This window comes from Sebastes umbrosus, unplaced genomic scaffold (genome assembly GCF_015220745.1).
Source record: "Sebastes umbrosus isolate fSebUmb1 unplaced genomic scaffold, fSebUmb1.pri scaffold_183_arrow_ctg1, whole genome shotgun sequence".
NCBI classification, from domain to species: domain Eukaryota; kingdom Metazoa; phylum Chordata; class Actinopteri; order Perciformes; family Sebastidae; genus Sebastes; species Sebastes umbrosus.
The window spans coordinates 1-17,500 of NW_023618494.1; the positions used below are offsets into that span (position 1 = coordinate 1).

At 34.0% G+C, this 17,500-nt stretch overlaps 2 protein-coding genes across 8 annotated transcripts in view; both read left to right on the forward strand.

Moving 5' to 3' along the window:
- Window positions 1–3,197: 3,197 nt before the first annotated feature.
- On the forward strand, window positions 3,198–9,784 carry tbpl2 (TATA box binding protein like 2). Of its 2 annotated transcripts, none has more exons than XM_037763176.1 (8): window positions 3,198–3,397; window positions 3,932–4,103; window positions 4,345–4,564; window positions 5,217–5,304; window positions 6,718–6,809; window positions 7,393–7,560; window positions 8,631–8,725; window positions 9,545–9,784. In XM_037763176.1, exons 1-8 carry the CDS (start codon window positions 3,263–3,265, stop codon window positions 9,553–9,555), a joined length of 981 nt encoding a protein of 326 aa, XP_037619104.1. In that variant the 5' UTR covers window positions 3,198–3,262; the 3' UTR covers window positions 9,556–9,784. The 2 variants fall into 2 exon arrangements, with proteins under 2 accessions (XP_037619104.1, XP_037619103.1); XM_037763175.1 differs by having other exon boundaries at window positions 9,563–9,784.
- Window positions 5,148–17,500, forward strand: part of atg14 (autophagy related 14) — a 23,509-nt gene continuing 11,156 nt past the window's right edge. For 2 of the 6 annotated variants that reach the window (XM_037763173.1, XM_037763172.1), the window contains exon 1: window positions 17,109–17,500. This exon is cut by the window's right edge and continues 133 nt beyond it. In XM_037763173.1, the coding sequence (XP_037619101.1) occupies window positions 17,368–17,500 (133 nt within the window). In that variant the 5' untranslated portion in view covers window positions 17,109–17,367. Of the gene's footprint in view, window positions 5,191–17,108 lie in introns of those variants that run through there. The other 4 variants (XR_005205976.1, XR_005205977.1, XM_037763169.1 and 1 more) reach the window with 3 other exon arrangements.

A 17,500-nucleotide genomic window follows, 5' to 3' on the forward strand; every position in this document is an offset into this window, starting at 1 on the left:
GTAGTAGTAGTAGTACAGTAGTAGTAGTACAGTAGTAGTAGTACAGTAGTAGTAGTACAGTAGTAGTAGTACAGTAGTAGTAAGTAGTAGTACAGTAGTAGTAGTAGTACAGTAGTAGTAGTAGTACAGTAGTAGTAGTAGTACAGTAGTAGTAGTACAGTAGTAGTACAGTAGTAGTAGTACAGTAGTAGTACAGTAGTAGTACAGTAGTAGTAGTACAGTAGTAGTAGTAGTACAGTAGTAGTAGTACAGTAGTAGTAGTAGTACAGTAGTAGTAGTACAGTAGTAGTAGTACAGTAGTAGTAGTAGTACAGTAGTAGTAGTAGTACAGTAGTAGTAGTACAGTAGTAGTAGTACAGTAGTAGTAGTAGTACAGTAGTAGTAGTACAGTAGTAGTAGTAGTACAGTAGTAGTAGTAGTACAGTAGTAGTAGTACAGTAGTAGTAGTACAGTAGTAGTAGTAGTACAGTAGTAGTAGTACAGTAGTAGTACAGTAGTAGTAGTAGTAGTAGTACAGTAGTAGTAGTACAGTAGTAGTAGTACAGTAGTAGTAGTACAGTAGTAGTAGTAGTACAGTAGTAGTAGTAGTACAGTAGTAGTAGTAGTACAGTAGTAGTAGTACAGTAGTAGTAGTAGTACAGTAGTAGTAGTAGTACAGTAGTAGTAGTACAGTAGTAGTAGTAGTACAGTAGTAGTAGTAGTACAGTAGTAGTAGTACAGTAGTAGTAGTACAGTAGTAGTAGTACAGTAGTAGTAGTACAGTAGTAGTAGATGTACCTTGAGCCTCCAGTGAAAACTCAGTCAGTCGTCTCTTCACGGACTCCATGTTGTTTCACACACTAACAACCGGAAGTCCGTCACAGAGACAACGTCAGATATCTGATCAGATATCGATTAAATGATCATTGATGACCGATCAGTTCTGCTGCTGTCAGACCTCCGAGCCTCACGGCCCGGCCGGCCATGCTGCTTTGTTTACATCCGGTGCGCATGCGCAGAGCTTCGTTCCTGTAGTGGTTGAGGTGAGCAGGTTCCCCCCTGCAGGAAGGAGGATGAACTGCACCACGATCATAATAATAATAATAAGACAATTAATGATAATAATAATAAAACAATTAATGATAATAATAATAAAACAATTAATGATAATAATAATAAAACAATTAATGATAATAATAATAAAACAATTAATGATAATAATAATAAAACAATTAATGATAATAATAATAAAACAATTAATGATAATGATAAAAATAATAATAAGACTATTAATGATAATAATAATAAAACAATTAATGATAATAATAATAAGACAATTAATGATAATAATAATAAAACAATTAATGATAATAATAATAAAACAATTAATGATAATAATAATAAAACAATTAATGATAATGATAAAAATAATAATAAGACTATTAATGATAATAATAATAAAACAATTAATGATAATAATAATAAAACAATTAATGATAATAATAATAAAACAATTAATGATAACAATAATAATAAGACTATTAATGATAATAATAATAAAACAATTAATGATAATAGTAATAAAACAATTAATGATAATAATAATAAAACAATTAATGATAATAATAATGAGACAATTAATGATAATGATAACAATAATAATAAGACTATTAATGATAATAATAATAAAACAATTAATGATAATAATAATAAAACAATTAATGATAATAATAATAATAAAACAATTAATGATAATAATAATAAAACAATTAATGATAATGATAAAAATAATAATAAGACTATTAATGATAATAATAATAAAACAATTAATGATAATGATAACAATAATAATAAGACTATTAATGATAATAATAATAAAACAATTAATGATAATAATAATAAGACAATTAATGATAATAATAATAAGACAATTAATGATAATGATAACAATAATAATAAGACTATTAATGATAATAATAATAAAACAATTAATGATAATAATAATAAAACAATTAATGATAATAATAATAATAAAACAATTAATGATAATAATAATAAAACAATTAATGATAATGATAAAAATAATAATAAGACTATTAATGATAATAATAATAAAACAATTAATGATAATGATAACAATAATAATAAGACTATTAATGATAATAATAATAAAACAATTAATGATAATAATAATAAGACAATTAATGATAATAATAATAAGACAATTAATGATAATGATAACAATAATAATAAGACTATTAATGATAATAATAATAAAACAATTAATGATAATAATAATAAAACAATTAATGATAATAATAATAAAACAGTTAATGATAATGATAACAATAATAAGACTATTAATGATAATAATAATAAAACAATTAATGATAATAATAATAAGACAATTAATGATAATGATAACAATAATAATAATTAGACAATTAATGATAATAATAATAATAAGACAATGAATGATAATGATAAGACAATTAATGATAATAATAATAATAAGACAATTAATAATAATAATAATAATAATAATAAGACAATTAATGATAATAATAAGACAATTAATGATAATAATAATAATAAGACAATTAATGATAATAATAATAATAAGACAATTAATAATAATAATAATAATAATAAGACAATTAATGATAATAATAATAATAAGACAATTGATGATAATAATAATAAGACAATTGATGATAAGAATAATAAGACAATTAATAATAATAATAATAATAATAATAGTTATAAGACAATTAATAATAATAATAATAATAATAATAACACAATTAATCATAATAAATATAATTATATAAATAATGAAAATAATAATGAATAATAATAATGAAAATATAAATAATATTAATATAAATAATGATGATAATAATATAATTCATGATAATGTTGATAATAATATAAAAAAGATGATAATAATATAATTAATGACAATGTTAATAATAGTAATATAAATAAAGATAATATATATATATATATATATATATATATATATATATGTAAATGAGCTGTGGTGGACAGTAACTACGTACATTTACTCAAGTACTGTATAAGTACAAATTCTAAGTATTTGTATTTTACTTCAAAGTACAAGTACTTTACTGAGTATTGACATTCTCTACTACTTTCTACTTGTCCTCCACAACGTCTTAGTAAATGTGGTAAAGACAGAGGTTAATGTCTCCGTCTCCTGTTGACTGACTTCATGTCCCCTCCAGCTGGAGTCTGTCAGTGTTGATGAGCTGAGGATTGGATGCAGCTGTGCAGCTCTCAGCCTGGAACCAGGTCCTGGAGCAGGTCCTGGAGCAGATCCAGGAGCAGGTCTGATGGTTCTTCACTCATGGACGAGTCGGCGTTGGAGCGGTACTTCGATGACTCCATTGCAAATGTGAGTTGGACTGTTTCGTCAGACTGCTGCTGTAGCTGAAGCTCATCACTGAACACATGTTGAGTTTAACAACAGGAACCACTTCACCACCTTTCACCTGATGTTTGAACACGTTGGAGGACATTCAAGGTTTCATCTCACACATAAACACTTCCATCTGGTCCAGATTTTAAAAGCTGATTGTGATGTTTTGATGCTCAACATGTTGAAGTTTGACCACTTTAAGGCTGAAACAGTGAAACAGAGAGCTGGATCTTCTGGTTCTCTAGTAGACCTGAACCCTCAGAGACTGATGAGGACTCTCTGGTCTGAGTGTTGAGGGGACAGGAGGAGGATTCTGCTCTACAATAACAGACCATAATAAGCAGCTTAACGAGGCCATGTGAGGTTTCTGTTTAATGTTGAATATAAATAAAGCATATGAGCACCAGACGGAGGAGTTGATGAATCAGGTAGAAGACAAATAGTAAAGAGGAAGTCAAAACAATAATCCTGTTAATAAGAATAAGAATGAATCAGGTGTTTTTACTGCAGGACGCCAGCTTCATTCTGGGGGAGGAGCTGGACCTCCAGGGCCCCGCCCCCTCCCACCTGTCGACGAAGGCGGGGCCGAGCGGAGAGCTGGGGGGGGAGGAGCTTGACCTCAGCTTCCTACCCGATGAGCTTGGCACGCAGGACAGGCGGAGTCGCCACGACGACGACATAGGTATGACATCACTGATGATGCTTGATGATGATGCAACAGGAACACATCAGCTGGTTCCAGCTGTGAAACCGCTCCTGTGAGGTCACAGGGGGCGTGGCCTCTGTAAGGTCAGGGGGGGTGGCATGGCCTCTGTGAGGTCAGGGGGGGTGGCGTGGCCTCTGTGAGGTCACAAGGGAGGGGAGGGGGCGTTGCCTCTGTGAGGTCACAGGGCGGCGGGATCAACTCTGTCGTTGTGTGTCAGCTGACAGTCAGACGGCAGCGCTGGACGTGTCTCAGGACAGCGGCGTCGGTCTGGACTACAACTCCCAGGATTCCACAGCAGCAGCAGCTGAATCCCAGCAGGGGTCGTCCATGACGGGGACGGGGACAGGCGCCTCCCCCTTCTGTCCCATGACCCCGATGACCCCCATGACCCCCATGACCCCTGTGACTGAGAGGTCAGGAATCATCCCACAACTACAGTAAGTTACTGAGTACTGCTACTTACTCTGTAGTAGTACTGCTACTTCATCTGTATATGTAGTACTGCTACTTACTCTGTAGTAGTACTGTTACTTCATCTGTATATGTAGTACTGCTACTTACTCTGTAGTAGTACTGCTACTTCATCTGTATATGTAGTACTGCTACTTACTCTGTAGTAGTACTGCTACTTCATCTGTATATGTAGTACTGCTACTTCATCTGTATATGTAGTACTGCTACTTACTCTGTAGTAGTACTGCTACTTCATCTGTATATGTAGTACTGCTACTTACTCTGTAGTAGTACTGCTACTTCATCTGTATATGTAGTACTGCTACTTACTCTGTAGTAGTACTGCTACTTCATCTGTATATGTAGTAATGGTACTTCATCATCTTAGCTGTGCGTGTGTGTGCGTGTGTGTGCGTGTGTGTGCGTGTGTGTGCGTGTGTGTGTGTGTGTGTGTGTGTGCGCGTGTGTGCATGTGTGCGTGTGTGTGCGTGTGCGTGTGCGTGTGTGCGTGTGCGCATGTGTGCGTGTGCGTGTGCGTGTGCGTGTGTGTGTGTGTGTGTGTGTGTGTGTGTGTGTGTGTGTGTGTGTGTGTGTGTGTGTGTGTGTGCGTGTGTGTGTGCGTGTGCGTGTGTGCAGGAACATCGTGTCCACAGTGAACCTGGGTTGTCCTCTGGATCTGAAGTTTATCGCCCTGCAGGCCAGAAACGCAGAGTACAACCCGAAGGTACCGACCTCCTGAACTCACTACTCCCATTTCTCCTGAGGGACAAACACAAAGTGTGGACTGTGTACATGTAGCGCGGGAAAGTCCACAAGCATTTCAGGTTCACGGACCTGGAGACGCGTCCCCCAAAGTCTGGAAGGGTTTAAGTCCCTTTACCATTTAGAGTTAGCACTTAGGTCCACTTAGCTTGGAGTTAGCACTTAGGTCCACTTAGCTTGGAGTTAGCACTTAGGTCCACTTAGCGTAGGTATGGTTAGCTTTCAGGTACAGTTAGCGTTCATTAGATTTTAGTTATGTTTAGCTTATCTCTGGTTAGCATCTAGGTGTGGCTAGCTTAGAGTTAGCTTTAGAATACTGTGTGTGCAGTAAACATGGACTGGTGGGTTTGGGTTATGGTTATGCTTAGGGTTAGGGTTTGGTTATGGTTAGGGTTATGGTTAGGGTTTGGGTTTGGTGATGGTTAGGGTTATGGTTAGGGTTAGGGGTATGGTTAGGGTTATGGTTAGGGGTATGGTTAGGGGTATGGTTAGGGTTATGGTTAGGGTTAGGGGTATGGTTAGGGTTATGGTTAGGGTTATGGTTAGGGGTATGGTTAGGGTTATGGTTAGGGTTAGGGGTATGGTTAGGGTTATGGTTAGGGGTATGGTTAGGGGTATGGTTAGGGGTATGGTTAGGGTTAGGGGTATGGTTAGGGGTATGGTTAGGGTTAGGGGTATGGTTAGGGTTATGGTTAGGGTTAGGGGTATGGTTAGGGTTAGGGTTAGGGTTAGGGGTATGGTTAGGGTTAGGGTTAGGGGTATAGTTAGGGTTAGGGGTATGGTTAGAGTTAGGGTTAGGGGTATGGTTAGGGTTTGGTTATGGTTAGGGTTATGGTTAGGGGTATAGTTAGGGTTAGGGTTAGGGGTATGGTTAGAGTTATGGTTAGGGTTAGGGGTATGGTTAGGGTTATGGTTAGGGTTTGGTTATGGTTAGGGTTTGGTTATGGATAGGGTTTGGTTATGGTTAGGGTTAGGGTTATGGTTAGGGTTAGGGGTATGGTTAGGGTTATGGTTAGGGGTATAGTTAGGGTTAGGGTTAGGGGTATGGTTAGAGTTATGGTTAGGGTTAGGGGTATGGTTAGGGTTATGGTTAGGGTTTGGTTATGGTTAGGGTTTGGTTATGGATAGGGTTTGGTTATGGTTAGGGTTAGGGTTATGGTTAGGGTTAGGGGTATGGTTAGGGTTATGGTTAGGGTTTGGTTATGGTTATGGTTAGGGTTAGGGTTATGGTTAGGGGTATGGTTACAGTTATGGTTAGGGTTAGGGGTATGGTTATGGTTATGGTTAGGGGTATGGTTATGGTTATGTTTAGGGTTATGGTTATGGTTGATGTAACGTCTCCCCAGCATTGTTCAGTTGTCCTGTCGTATTCCAGCGCTTTGCGGCCGTCATCATGAGGATCAGAGAGCCGCGAACCACCGCGCTCATCTTCAGCTCCGGGAAGATGGTCTGTACCGGAGCCAAGAGGTCTGTTCACCTGTTTACCTGTCTGTCTGTTCACCTGTTTACCTGTCTGTCTGTTTACCTGTCTACCTGTTTACCTGTCTGTCTGTTTACCTGTCTGTCTGTTCACCTGTTTACCTGTCTGTCTGTCTGTCTGTTTACCTGTCTGTCTGTCTATTTACCTGTCTGTCTGTCTGTCTGTTTACCTGTCTGTCTGTCTGTCTGTCTGTCTGTCTGTCTGTCTGTTCACCTGTCTATCTGTCTGTCTATCTGTCTGTCTGTCTGTCTGTCTGTCTGTCTGTTTACCTGTCTGTCTGTCTGTCTGTCTGTCTGTCTGTCTGTCTGTCTGTTCACCTGTCTATCTGTTCACCTGTCTATCTGTCTGTCTATCTGTCTGTCTGTCTGTCTGTCTGTTCACCTGTCTATCTGTTCACCTGTCTATCTGTCTGTCTATCTGTCTGTCTGTCTGTCTGTCTGTCTGTCTGTCTGTTCACCTGTCTATCTGTCTGTCTATCTGTCTGTCTGTCTGTCTGTCTGTCTGTCTGTCTGTTTACCTGTCTGTCTGTCACGTGAACCTGTGTGTGTGTGTGTGTGTGTGTGTGTGCAGTGAGGAGCAGTCCCGGCTGGCAGCCAGGAAGTACGCTCGGGTGGTTCAGAAACTGGGTTTTGCTGCCCGCTTCATGGACTTTAAGATCCAGAACATGGTGGCGAGCTGTGACGTCTGCTTCCCCATCAGACTGGAGGGACTCGTCCTGACACACCAACAATTCAGCAGGTTAGCCTAGCCTAGCCTAGCCTAGCCTAGCTTAGCACAAACGCTGGAAGCAGGGGGAAACTGCTAGCCTAGCTCTGTCACAAGAGAGAAATATACACATTTCAACAACTACAAAAGATCACACCAGCATTTCAAATGAAGTTAGCTTCTAGTTCCTGTTAGTCTAGAGTTAGCTTCTAATTCCTGTTAGCCTAAAGTTAGCTTCTAATTCCTGTTAGCCTAAAGTTAGCTTCTAGTTCCTGTTAGCCTAAAGTTAGCTTCTAGTTCCTGTTTGCCCAAAGTTAGCTTCTAGTTCCTGTTAGTCTAGAGTTAGCTTCTAGTTCCTGTTAGTCTAGAGTTAGCTTCTAATTCCTGTTAGCCTAAAGTTAGCTTCTAATTCCTGTTAGCCTAAAGTTAGCTTCTAGTTCCTGTTAGCCTAAAGTTAGCTTCTAATTCCTGTTAGCCTAAAGTTAGCTTCTAGTTCCTGTTAGCCTAAAGTTAGCTTCTAGTTCCTGTTTGCCCAAAGTTAGCTTCTAGTTCCTGTTAGTCTAGAGTTAGCTTCTAGTTCCTGTTAGCCTAGAGTTAGCTTCTAGTTCCTGTTAGTCTAGAGTTAGCTTCTAGTTCCTGTTAGCTTCTAGTTCCTGTTATCCTAGAGTTAGCTTCTAGTTCCTGTTAGCCTAGAGTTAGCTTCTAGTTCCTGTTAGCCTAGAGTTAGCTTCTAGTTCCTGTTAGCCTAGAGTTAGCTTCTAGTTCCTGTTAGCCTAGAGTTAGCTTCTAGTTCCTGTTAGCTTCTAGTTCCTGTTATCCTAGAGTTAGCTTCTAGTTCCTGTTAGCTTAGAGTTAGCTTTTAGGTCTGGCTTCGATGCTCTCTTCCAGAGCGAGGTGTTCTGAATAACCCAACGGTCCAGTTGGTGTCCTCTGAAGAATTTGAAAACATTTCAACACTTTTTGAGTTGAACTAACTGTCTTCTGGACTGAGCCAGTTTATTCTGACTGATTATTGATTATTGATTAATGATTATTGATTATTGATTATTGATTATTGATCAGCAGGATGAAACGCTTCATTTAAACCCATCTTGTGTCCACAGTTATGAACCGGAGCTGTTTCCAGGCCTCATCTACCGCATGGTGAAGCCTCGCATCGTCCTGCTCATCTTCGTGTCGGGGAAAGTGGTTCTGACCGGTAATAAACTCTGACGTACTGAAAAAACCTAAAGTTAGCTTCTAGTTCCTGTTAGCCCAGAGTTAGCTTCTAGTTCCTGTTAGCCTAGAGTTAGCTTCTAGTTCCTGTTAGCCTAGAGTTAGCTTCTAGTTCCTGTTAGCCTAGAGTTAGCTTCTAGTTCCTGTTAGTCTAGAGTTAGCTTCTAGTTCCTGTTAGCCTAGAGTTAGCTTCTAGTTCCTGTTAGCTTCTAGTTCCTGTTAGCCTAGAGTTAGCTTCTAGTTCCTGTTAGCCTAGGGTTAGCTTCTAGTTCCTGTTAGCTTCTAGTTCCTGTTAGCTTCTAGTTCCTGTTAGCCTAGAGTTAGCTTCTAGTTCCTGTTAGCCTAGGGTTAGCTTCTAGTTCCTGTTAGCTTCTAGTTCCTGTTAGCTTCTAGTTCCTGTTAGCTTCTAGTTCCTGTTAGCCCAGAGTTAGCTTCTAGTTCCTGTTAGCTTCTAGTTCCTGTTAGCCCAGAGTTAGCTTCTAGTTCCTGTTAGCTTCTAGTTCCTGTTAGCTTCTAGTTCCTGTTAGCCTAGAGTTAGCTTCTAGTTCCTGTTAGCTTCTAGTTCCTGTTAGCTTCTAGTTCCTGTTAGCCCAGAGTTAGCTTCTAGTTCCTGTTAGCTTCTAGTTCCTGTTAGTAATTAGTTCTTTACGAGACACAGATTTTGAAATGAAAAGACTTTTATCTCGTCATTGGGAGATCATTTCTGGTAATCACGGGATCATTTGTCCTCATGAGCAGATAGAGATGAGTTCAGTCCATTTCCATAAACTCTTTAATGAATAAAGTCGTAGTAATTCTGTAGTCGTGTGTTAAATTCCAGGAGCTAAAGAACGAGCTGAGATCTACGAAGCGTTTGAGAACATTTATCCAATCCTGAGAGGGTTCAGGAAACAGTGAGGCCGACCTCTGATGTCACTTCCTGTTTGTTTGTAAATAGATAATAGAATCTGTTTTATTTTGTGTTGTGGATGGAAATGAGTTTGTTTCAGAGTCTCTTTTGAGTATTTCACCATCCTGAAATAAATAAATGATGTAGAGCATGTTTTATTGTCTTCTTCTGAATCACATTTCAATATTTAAACGTTCTATTATATAATTCAAAATTTAAACGTAATATATAATTCAATATTTAAACGTTCTATCTTATAATTCAATATTTAAACGTACTATCATATAATTCAATATTTAAACGTAATATATAATTCAATATTTAAACGTTCTATCTTATAATTCAATATTTAAACGTACTATCATATAATTCAATATTTAAACGTAATATATAATTCAATATTTAAACGTAATATATAATTCAATATTTAAACGTTCTATCTTATAATTCAATATTTAAACGTACTATCATATAATTCAATATTTAAACGTAATATATAATTCAATATTTAAACGTAATATATAATTCAATATTTAAACGTTCTATCATATAATTCAATATTTAAACGTAATATATAATTCAATATTTAAACGTACTATCATATAATTCAATATTTAAACGTAATATATAATTCAATATTTAAACGTACTATCATATAATTCAATATTTAAACGTTCTATCATATAATTCAATATTTAAACGTTCTATCTTATAATTCAATATTTAAACGTACTATCATATAATTCAATATTTAAACGTAATATATAATTCAATATTTAAACGTTCTATCTTATAATTCAATATTTAAACGTACTATCATATAATTCAATATTTAAACGTAATATATAATTCAATATTTAAACGTTCTATCATATAATTCAATATTTAAACGTTCTATCATATAATTCAATATTTAAACGTTCTATCATATAATTCAATATTTAAACGTACTATCATATAATTCAATATTTAAACGTTCTATCATATAATTCAATATTTAAACGTTCTATCATATAATTCAATATTTAAACGTTCTATCATATAATTCAATATTTAAACGTTCTATCATATAATTCAATATTTAAACGTTCTATCATATAATTCAATATTTAAACGTACTATCATATAATTCAATATTTAAACGTACTATCATATAATTCAATATTTAAACGTTCTATCATATAATTCAATATTTAAACGTTCTATCTTATAATTCAATATTTAAACGTACTATCATATAATTCAATATTTAAACGTTCTATCATATAATTCAATATTTAAACGTAATATATAATTCAATATTTAAACGTACTATCTTATAATTCAATATTTAAACGTACTATCATATAATTCAATATTTAAACGTACTATCATATAATTCAATATTTAAACGTAATATATAATTCAATATTTAAACGTTCTATCATATAATTCAATATTTAAACGTTCTATCATATAATTCAATATTTAAACGTAATATATAATTCAATATTTAAACGTACTATCATATAATTCAATATTTAAACGTAATATATAATTCAATATTTAAACGTACTATCATATAATTCAATATTTAAACGTAATATATAATTCAATATTTAAACGTACTATCTTATAATTCAATATTTAAACGTTCTATCATATAATTCAATATTTAAACGTAATATATAATTCAATATTTAAACGTAATATATAATTCAATATTTAAACGTTCTATCATATAATTCAATATTTAAACATACTATCTTATAATTCAATATTTAAACGTAATATATAATTCAATATTTAAACGTTCTATCATATAATTCAATATTTAAACGTAATATATAATTCAATATTTAAACGTACTATCATATAATTCAATATTTAAATGTTCTATCATATAATTCAATATTTAAACGTAATATATAATTCAATATTTAAACGTAATATATAATTCAATATTTAAACGTAATATATAATTCAATATTTAAACGTACTATCATATAATTCAATATTTAAACGTTCTATCTTATAATTCAATATTTAAACGTTCTATCTTATAATTCAATATTTAAACGTACTATCATATAATTCAATATTTAAACGTTCTATCATATAATTCAATATTTAAACGTACTATCTTATAATTCAATATTTAAACGTAATATATAATTCAATATTTAAACGTACTATCATATAATTCAATATTTAAACGTACTATCATATAATTCAATATTTAAACGTTCTATCTTATAATTCAATATTTAAACGTACTATCATATAATTCAATATTTAAACGTTCTATCATATAATTCAATATTTAAACGTAATATATAATTCAATATTTAAACGTACTATAATATAATTCAATATTTAAACGTTCTATCTTATAATTCAATATTTAAACGTTCTATCATATAATTCAATATTTAAACGTACTATCATATAATTCAATATTTAAACGTAATATATAATTCAATATTTAAACGTTCTATCATATAATTCAATATTTAAACGTAATATATAATTCAATATTTAAACGTTCTATCATATAATTCAATATTTAAACGTAATATATAATTCAATATTTAAACGTAATATATAATTCAATATTTAAACGTTCTATCATATAATTCAATATTTAAACGTAATATATAATTCAATATTTAAACGTTCTATCTTATAATTCAATATTTAAACGTAATATATAATTCAATATTTAAACGTTCTATCATATAATTCAATATTTAAACGTAATATATAATTCAATATTTAAACGTACTATCATATAATTCAATATTTAAACGTAATATATAATTCAATATTTAAACGTAATATATAATTCAATATTTAAACGTTCTATCATATAATTCAATATTTAAACGTAATATATAATTCAATATTTAAACGTACTATCTTATAATTCAATATTTAAACGTACTATCTTATAATTCAATATTTAAACGTAATATATAATTCAATATTTAAACGTTCTATCATATAATTCAATATTTAAACGTAATATATAATTCAATATTTAAACGTACTATCATATAATTCAATATTTAAATGTTCTATCATATAATTCAATATTTAAACGTAATATATAATTCAATATTTAAACGTAATATATAATTCAATATTTAAACGTTCTATCATATAATTCAATATTTAAACGTTCTATCATATAATTCAATATTTAAACGTTCTATCATATAATTCAATATTTAAACGTTCTATCATATAATTCAATATTTAAACGTTCTATCTTATAATTCAATATTTAAACGTTCTCTCATAGAATTCAATATTTAAACGTACTATCTTATAATTCAATTATAATAATAAATTATGTATTATTATAGACTAAACTAGCAGCATTATATAATAATAAATTATGTATTATTATAGATTAGACAACCAGCAGTGTATAATAATAAATGATGTATTACTATAGATTAAACTAGCAGCAGTGTATAATAATAAATGATGTATTACTATAGATTAAACTAGCAGCAGTGTATAATAATAAATGATGTATTACTATAGATTAAACTAGTAGCAGTATATAATAATAAATGCATCAATAATTATAATACTATACTATAATATAGATCATTTTGCAGAATGAGTACTTTTACCTTTGGTACTTTAAGTATATGTTGATGCTGATATACTTGAGTAGGGACTCCTACTTGTAACAGTATTAGTACACTGTGATATTAGTACACTGTGGTATTAGTACACTGTGGTATTAGTACACTGTGATATTAGTACACTGTGGTATTAGTACACTGTGATATTAGTACACTGTGGTATTAGTAAACGGTGGTATTAGTACACTGTGGTATTAGTAAACGGTGGTATTAGTACACTGTGGTATTAGTACACTGTGGTATTAGTACACTGTGGTATTAATACACTGTGGTATTAGTACACTGTGGTATTAGTACACAGTGGTATTAGTACACTGTGGTATTAGTACACTGTGGTATTAGTACACTGTGGTATTAATACACTGTGGTATTAGTACACTGTGGTATTAGTACACAGTGGTATTAATACACTGTGGTATTAGTACACTGTGGTATTAGTACACTGTGGTATTAGTACACTGTGGTATTAGTACACAGTGGTATTAATACACTGTGGTATTAGTACACAGTGGTATTAATACACAGTGGTATTAGTACACTGTGGTATTAGTACACTGTGGTATTAATACACTGTGGTATTAGTACACTGTGATATTAGTACACTGTGGTATTAGTAAACGGTGGTATTAGTACACTGTGGTATTAGTAAATGGTGGTATTAGTACACTGTGGTATTAGTACACTGTGGTATTAGTACACTGTGGTATTAATACACTGTGGTATTAGTACACTGTGGTATTAGTACACAGTGGTATTAATACACTGTGGTATTAGTACACTGTGGTATTAGTACACTGTGGTATTAGTACACTGTGGTATTAATACACTGTGGTATTAGTACACAGTGGTATTAATACACTGTGGTATTAGTACACTATGGTATTAGTACACTGTGGTATTAGTACACTATGGTATTAGTACACTGTGGTATTAGTACACTGGTATTAATACACTGTGGTATTAGTACACAGTGGTATTAGTACACTGTGGTATTAGTACACAGTGGTATTAATACACAGTGGTATTAATACACTGTGGTATTAGTACACTGTGGTATTAGTACACTGTGGTATTAGTACACTGTGGTATTAATACACAGTGGTATTAGTACACAGTGGTATTAGTACACTGTGGTATTAGTACACTGTGGTATTAGTACACAGTGGTATTAGTACACTGTGGTATTAGTACACTGTGGTATTAGTACACTGTGGTATTAGTACACAGTGGTATTAATACACTGTGGTATTAGTACACTGTGGTATTAGTACACTGTGGTATTAGTACACAGTGGTATTAGTACACTGTGGTATTAATACACAGTGGTATTAGTACACAGTGGTATTAGTACACTGTGGTATTAGTACACAGTGGTATTAGTACACTGTGGTATTAGTACACAGTGGTATTAGTACACTGTGGTATTAGTACACAGTGGTATTAGTACACAGTGGTATTAGTACACTGTGGTATTAGTACACAGTGGTATTAGTACACTGTGGTATTAGTACACAGTGGTATTAGTACACAGTGGTATTAGTACACTGTGGTATTAGTACACAGTGGTATTAGTACACTGTGGTATTAGTACACAGTGGTATTAGTACACTGTGGTATTAGTACACTGTGGTATTAGTACACAGTGGTATTAGTAGCACTGTGGTATTAGTACACTGTGGTATTAGTACACAGTGGTATTAGTACACTGTGGTATTAGTACACAGTGGTATTAGTACACTGTGGTATTAGTACACAGTGGTATTAGTACACAGTGGTATTAGTACACTGTGGTATTAGTACACATGTGGTATTAGTACACATGTGGTATTAGTACACATGTGGTATTAGTACACTGTGGTATTAGTACACAGTGGTATTAGTACACATGTGGTATTAGTACACGTGGTATTAGTACACAGTGGTATTAGTACACTGTGGTATTAGTACACAGTGGTATTAGTACACATGTGGTATTAGTACACTGTGGTATTAGTACACAGTGGTATTAGTACACTGTGGTATTAGTACACAGTGGTATTAGTACACTGTGGTATTAGTACACTGTGGTATTAGTACACAGTGGTATTAGTACACTGTGGTATTAGTACACTGTGGTATTAGTACACAGTGGTATTAGTACACTGTGGTATTAGTACACAGTGGTATTAGTACACTGTGGTATTAGTACACTGTGGTATTAGTACACTGTGATATTAGTACACTGTGGTATTAGTACACTGTGGTATTAGTACACAGTGGTATTAGTACACTGTGGTATTAGTACACTGTGGTATTAGTACACTGTGGTATTAGTACACAGTGGTATTAGTACACTGTGGTATTAATACACAGTGGTATTAGTACACTGTGGTATTAATACACTGTGGTATTAGTACACTGTGGTATTAGTACACAGTGGTATTAGTACACAGTGGTATTAGTACACTGTGGTATTAGTACACTGTGGTATTAGTACACTGTGGTATTAGTACACAGTGGTATTAGTACACTGTGGTATTAGTACACTGTGGTATTAGTACACTGTGGTATTAGTACACTGTGGTATTAGTACACAGTGGTATTAGTACACTGTGGTATTAGTACACAGTGGTATTAGTACACTGTGGTATTAGTACACTGTGGTATTAGTACACAGTGGTATTAGTACACTGTGGTATTAGTACACTGTGGTATTAGTACACAGTGGTATTAGTACACTGTGGTATTAGTACACTGTGGTATTAGTACACAGTGGTATTAGTACACAGTGGTATTAGTACACTGTGGTATTAGTACACTGTGGTATTAGTACACAGTGGTATTAGTACACAGTGGTATTAGTACACTGTGGTATTAGTACACAGTGGTATTAGTACACAGTGGTATTAGTACACTGTGGTATTAGTACACTGTGGTATTAGTACACAGTGGTATTAGTACACTGTGGTATTAGTACACTGTGGTATTAGTACACAGTGGTATTAGTACACTGTGGTATTAGTACACAGTGGTATTAGTACACTGTGGTATTAGTACACTGTGGTATTAGTACACAGTGGTATTAGTACACTGTGGTATTAGTACACAGTGGTATTAGTACACAGTGGTATTAGTACACTGTGGTATTAGTACACTGTGGTATTAGTACACAGTGGTATTAGTACACTGTGATATTAGTACACTGTGGTATTAGTACACAGTGGTATTAGTACACTGTGGTATTAGTACACAGTGGTATTAGTACACAGTGGTATTAGTACACTGTGGTATTAGTACACTGTGGTATTAGTACACTGTGGTATTAGTACACAGTGGTATTAGTACACAGTGGTATTAGTACACTGTGGTATTAGTACACTGTGGTATTAGTACACTGTGGTATTAGTACACAGTGGTATTAGTACACTGTGGTATTAGTACACTGTGGTATTAGTACACTGTGGTATTAGTACACAGTGGTATTAGTACACAGTGGTATTAGTACACAGTGGTATTAGTACACAGTGGTATTAGTACACAGTGGTATTAGTACACTGTGGTATTAGTACACTGTGGTATTAGTACACTGTGGTATTAGTACACAGTGGTATTAGTACACAGTGGTATTAGTACACTGTGGTATTAGTACACTGTGGTATTAGTACACTGTGGTATTAGTACACAGTGGTATTAGTACACTGTGGTATTAGTACACTGTGGTATTAGTACACTGTGGTATTAGTACACAGTGGTATTAGTACACTGTGGTATTAGTACTGTTACTGCAGTAAAACGAGTCTCTTAACTGAAGTTGCAGTGTTTCCTCGACTCCGCCCACAACGGTGACGTCATTTGATAAACAAACCCGTCACGTGTCCAGAGGAAACCGGAAGTGGCGGACTCATCAAAACAAACCATCTGTGATGTGAGCTGGTTGTTGTTTCCTCCAGAGACACACTGAGAGCTCATTATTCTCATTATTCTCATCATGATGATGGTTCTAAACATGGCATCTGTCTGTCATAGTGTAATGTAGAGTGATCTAGAGGTTCCTCAGAGCTACCGTTAGCTTAGCTGAGCTAGCTGCTAGCTGCTAGCTGCTAGCTGCTGTGTGTCTCCATGTCGTCCTCCGCGGGGCTCCCACCGCTCGGCCCGGACCGTGCTGCCTCCTCCTCCTCCAGCAGGCCGCCTCTCCGCCCCCCTCAGCCCCAGCCGGCTCCCTGCAGCCCGGGCTGTGTGATGGTGGAGTCGG

What these genes read in the sequence shown, in the direction of transcription:
- tbpl2 (XM_037763175.1), top strand. Translation starts at nt 3,263, where the DNA reads ATGCAGCTGTGCAGCTCTCAGCCTGGAACCAGGTCCTGGAGCAGGTCC. An exon ending in TCGATGACTCCATTGCAAAT is followed by an intron (nt 3,398 to 3,931) that starts GTGAGTTGGACT and finishes TTTTTACTGCAG; the next exon opens with GACGCCAGCTTCATTCTGGG. An exon ending in ACACACCAACAATTCAGCAG is followed by an intron (nt 7,561 to 8,630) that starts GTTAGCCTAGCC and finishes TTGTGTCCACAG; the next exon opens with TTATGAACCGGAGCTGTTTC.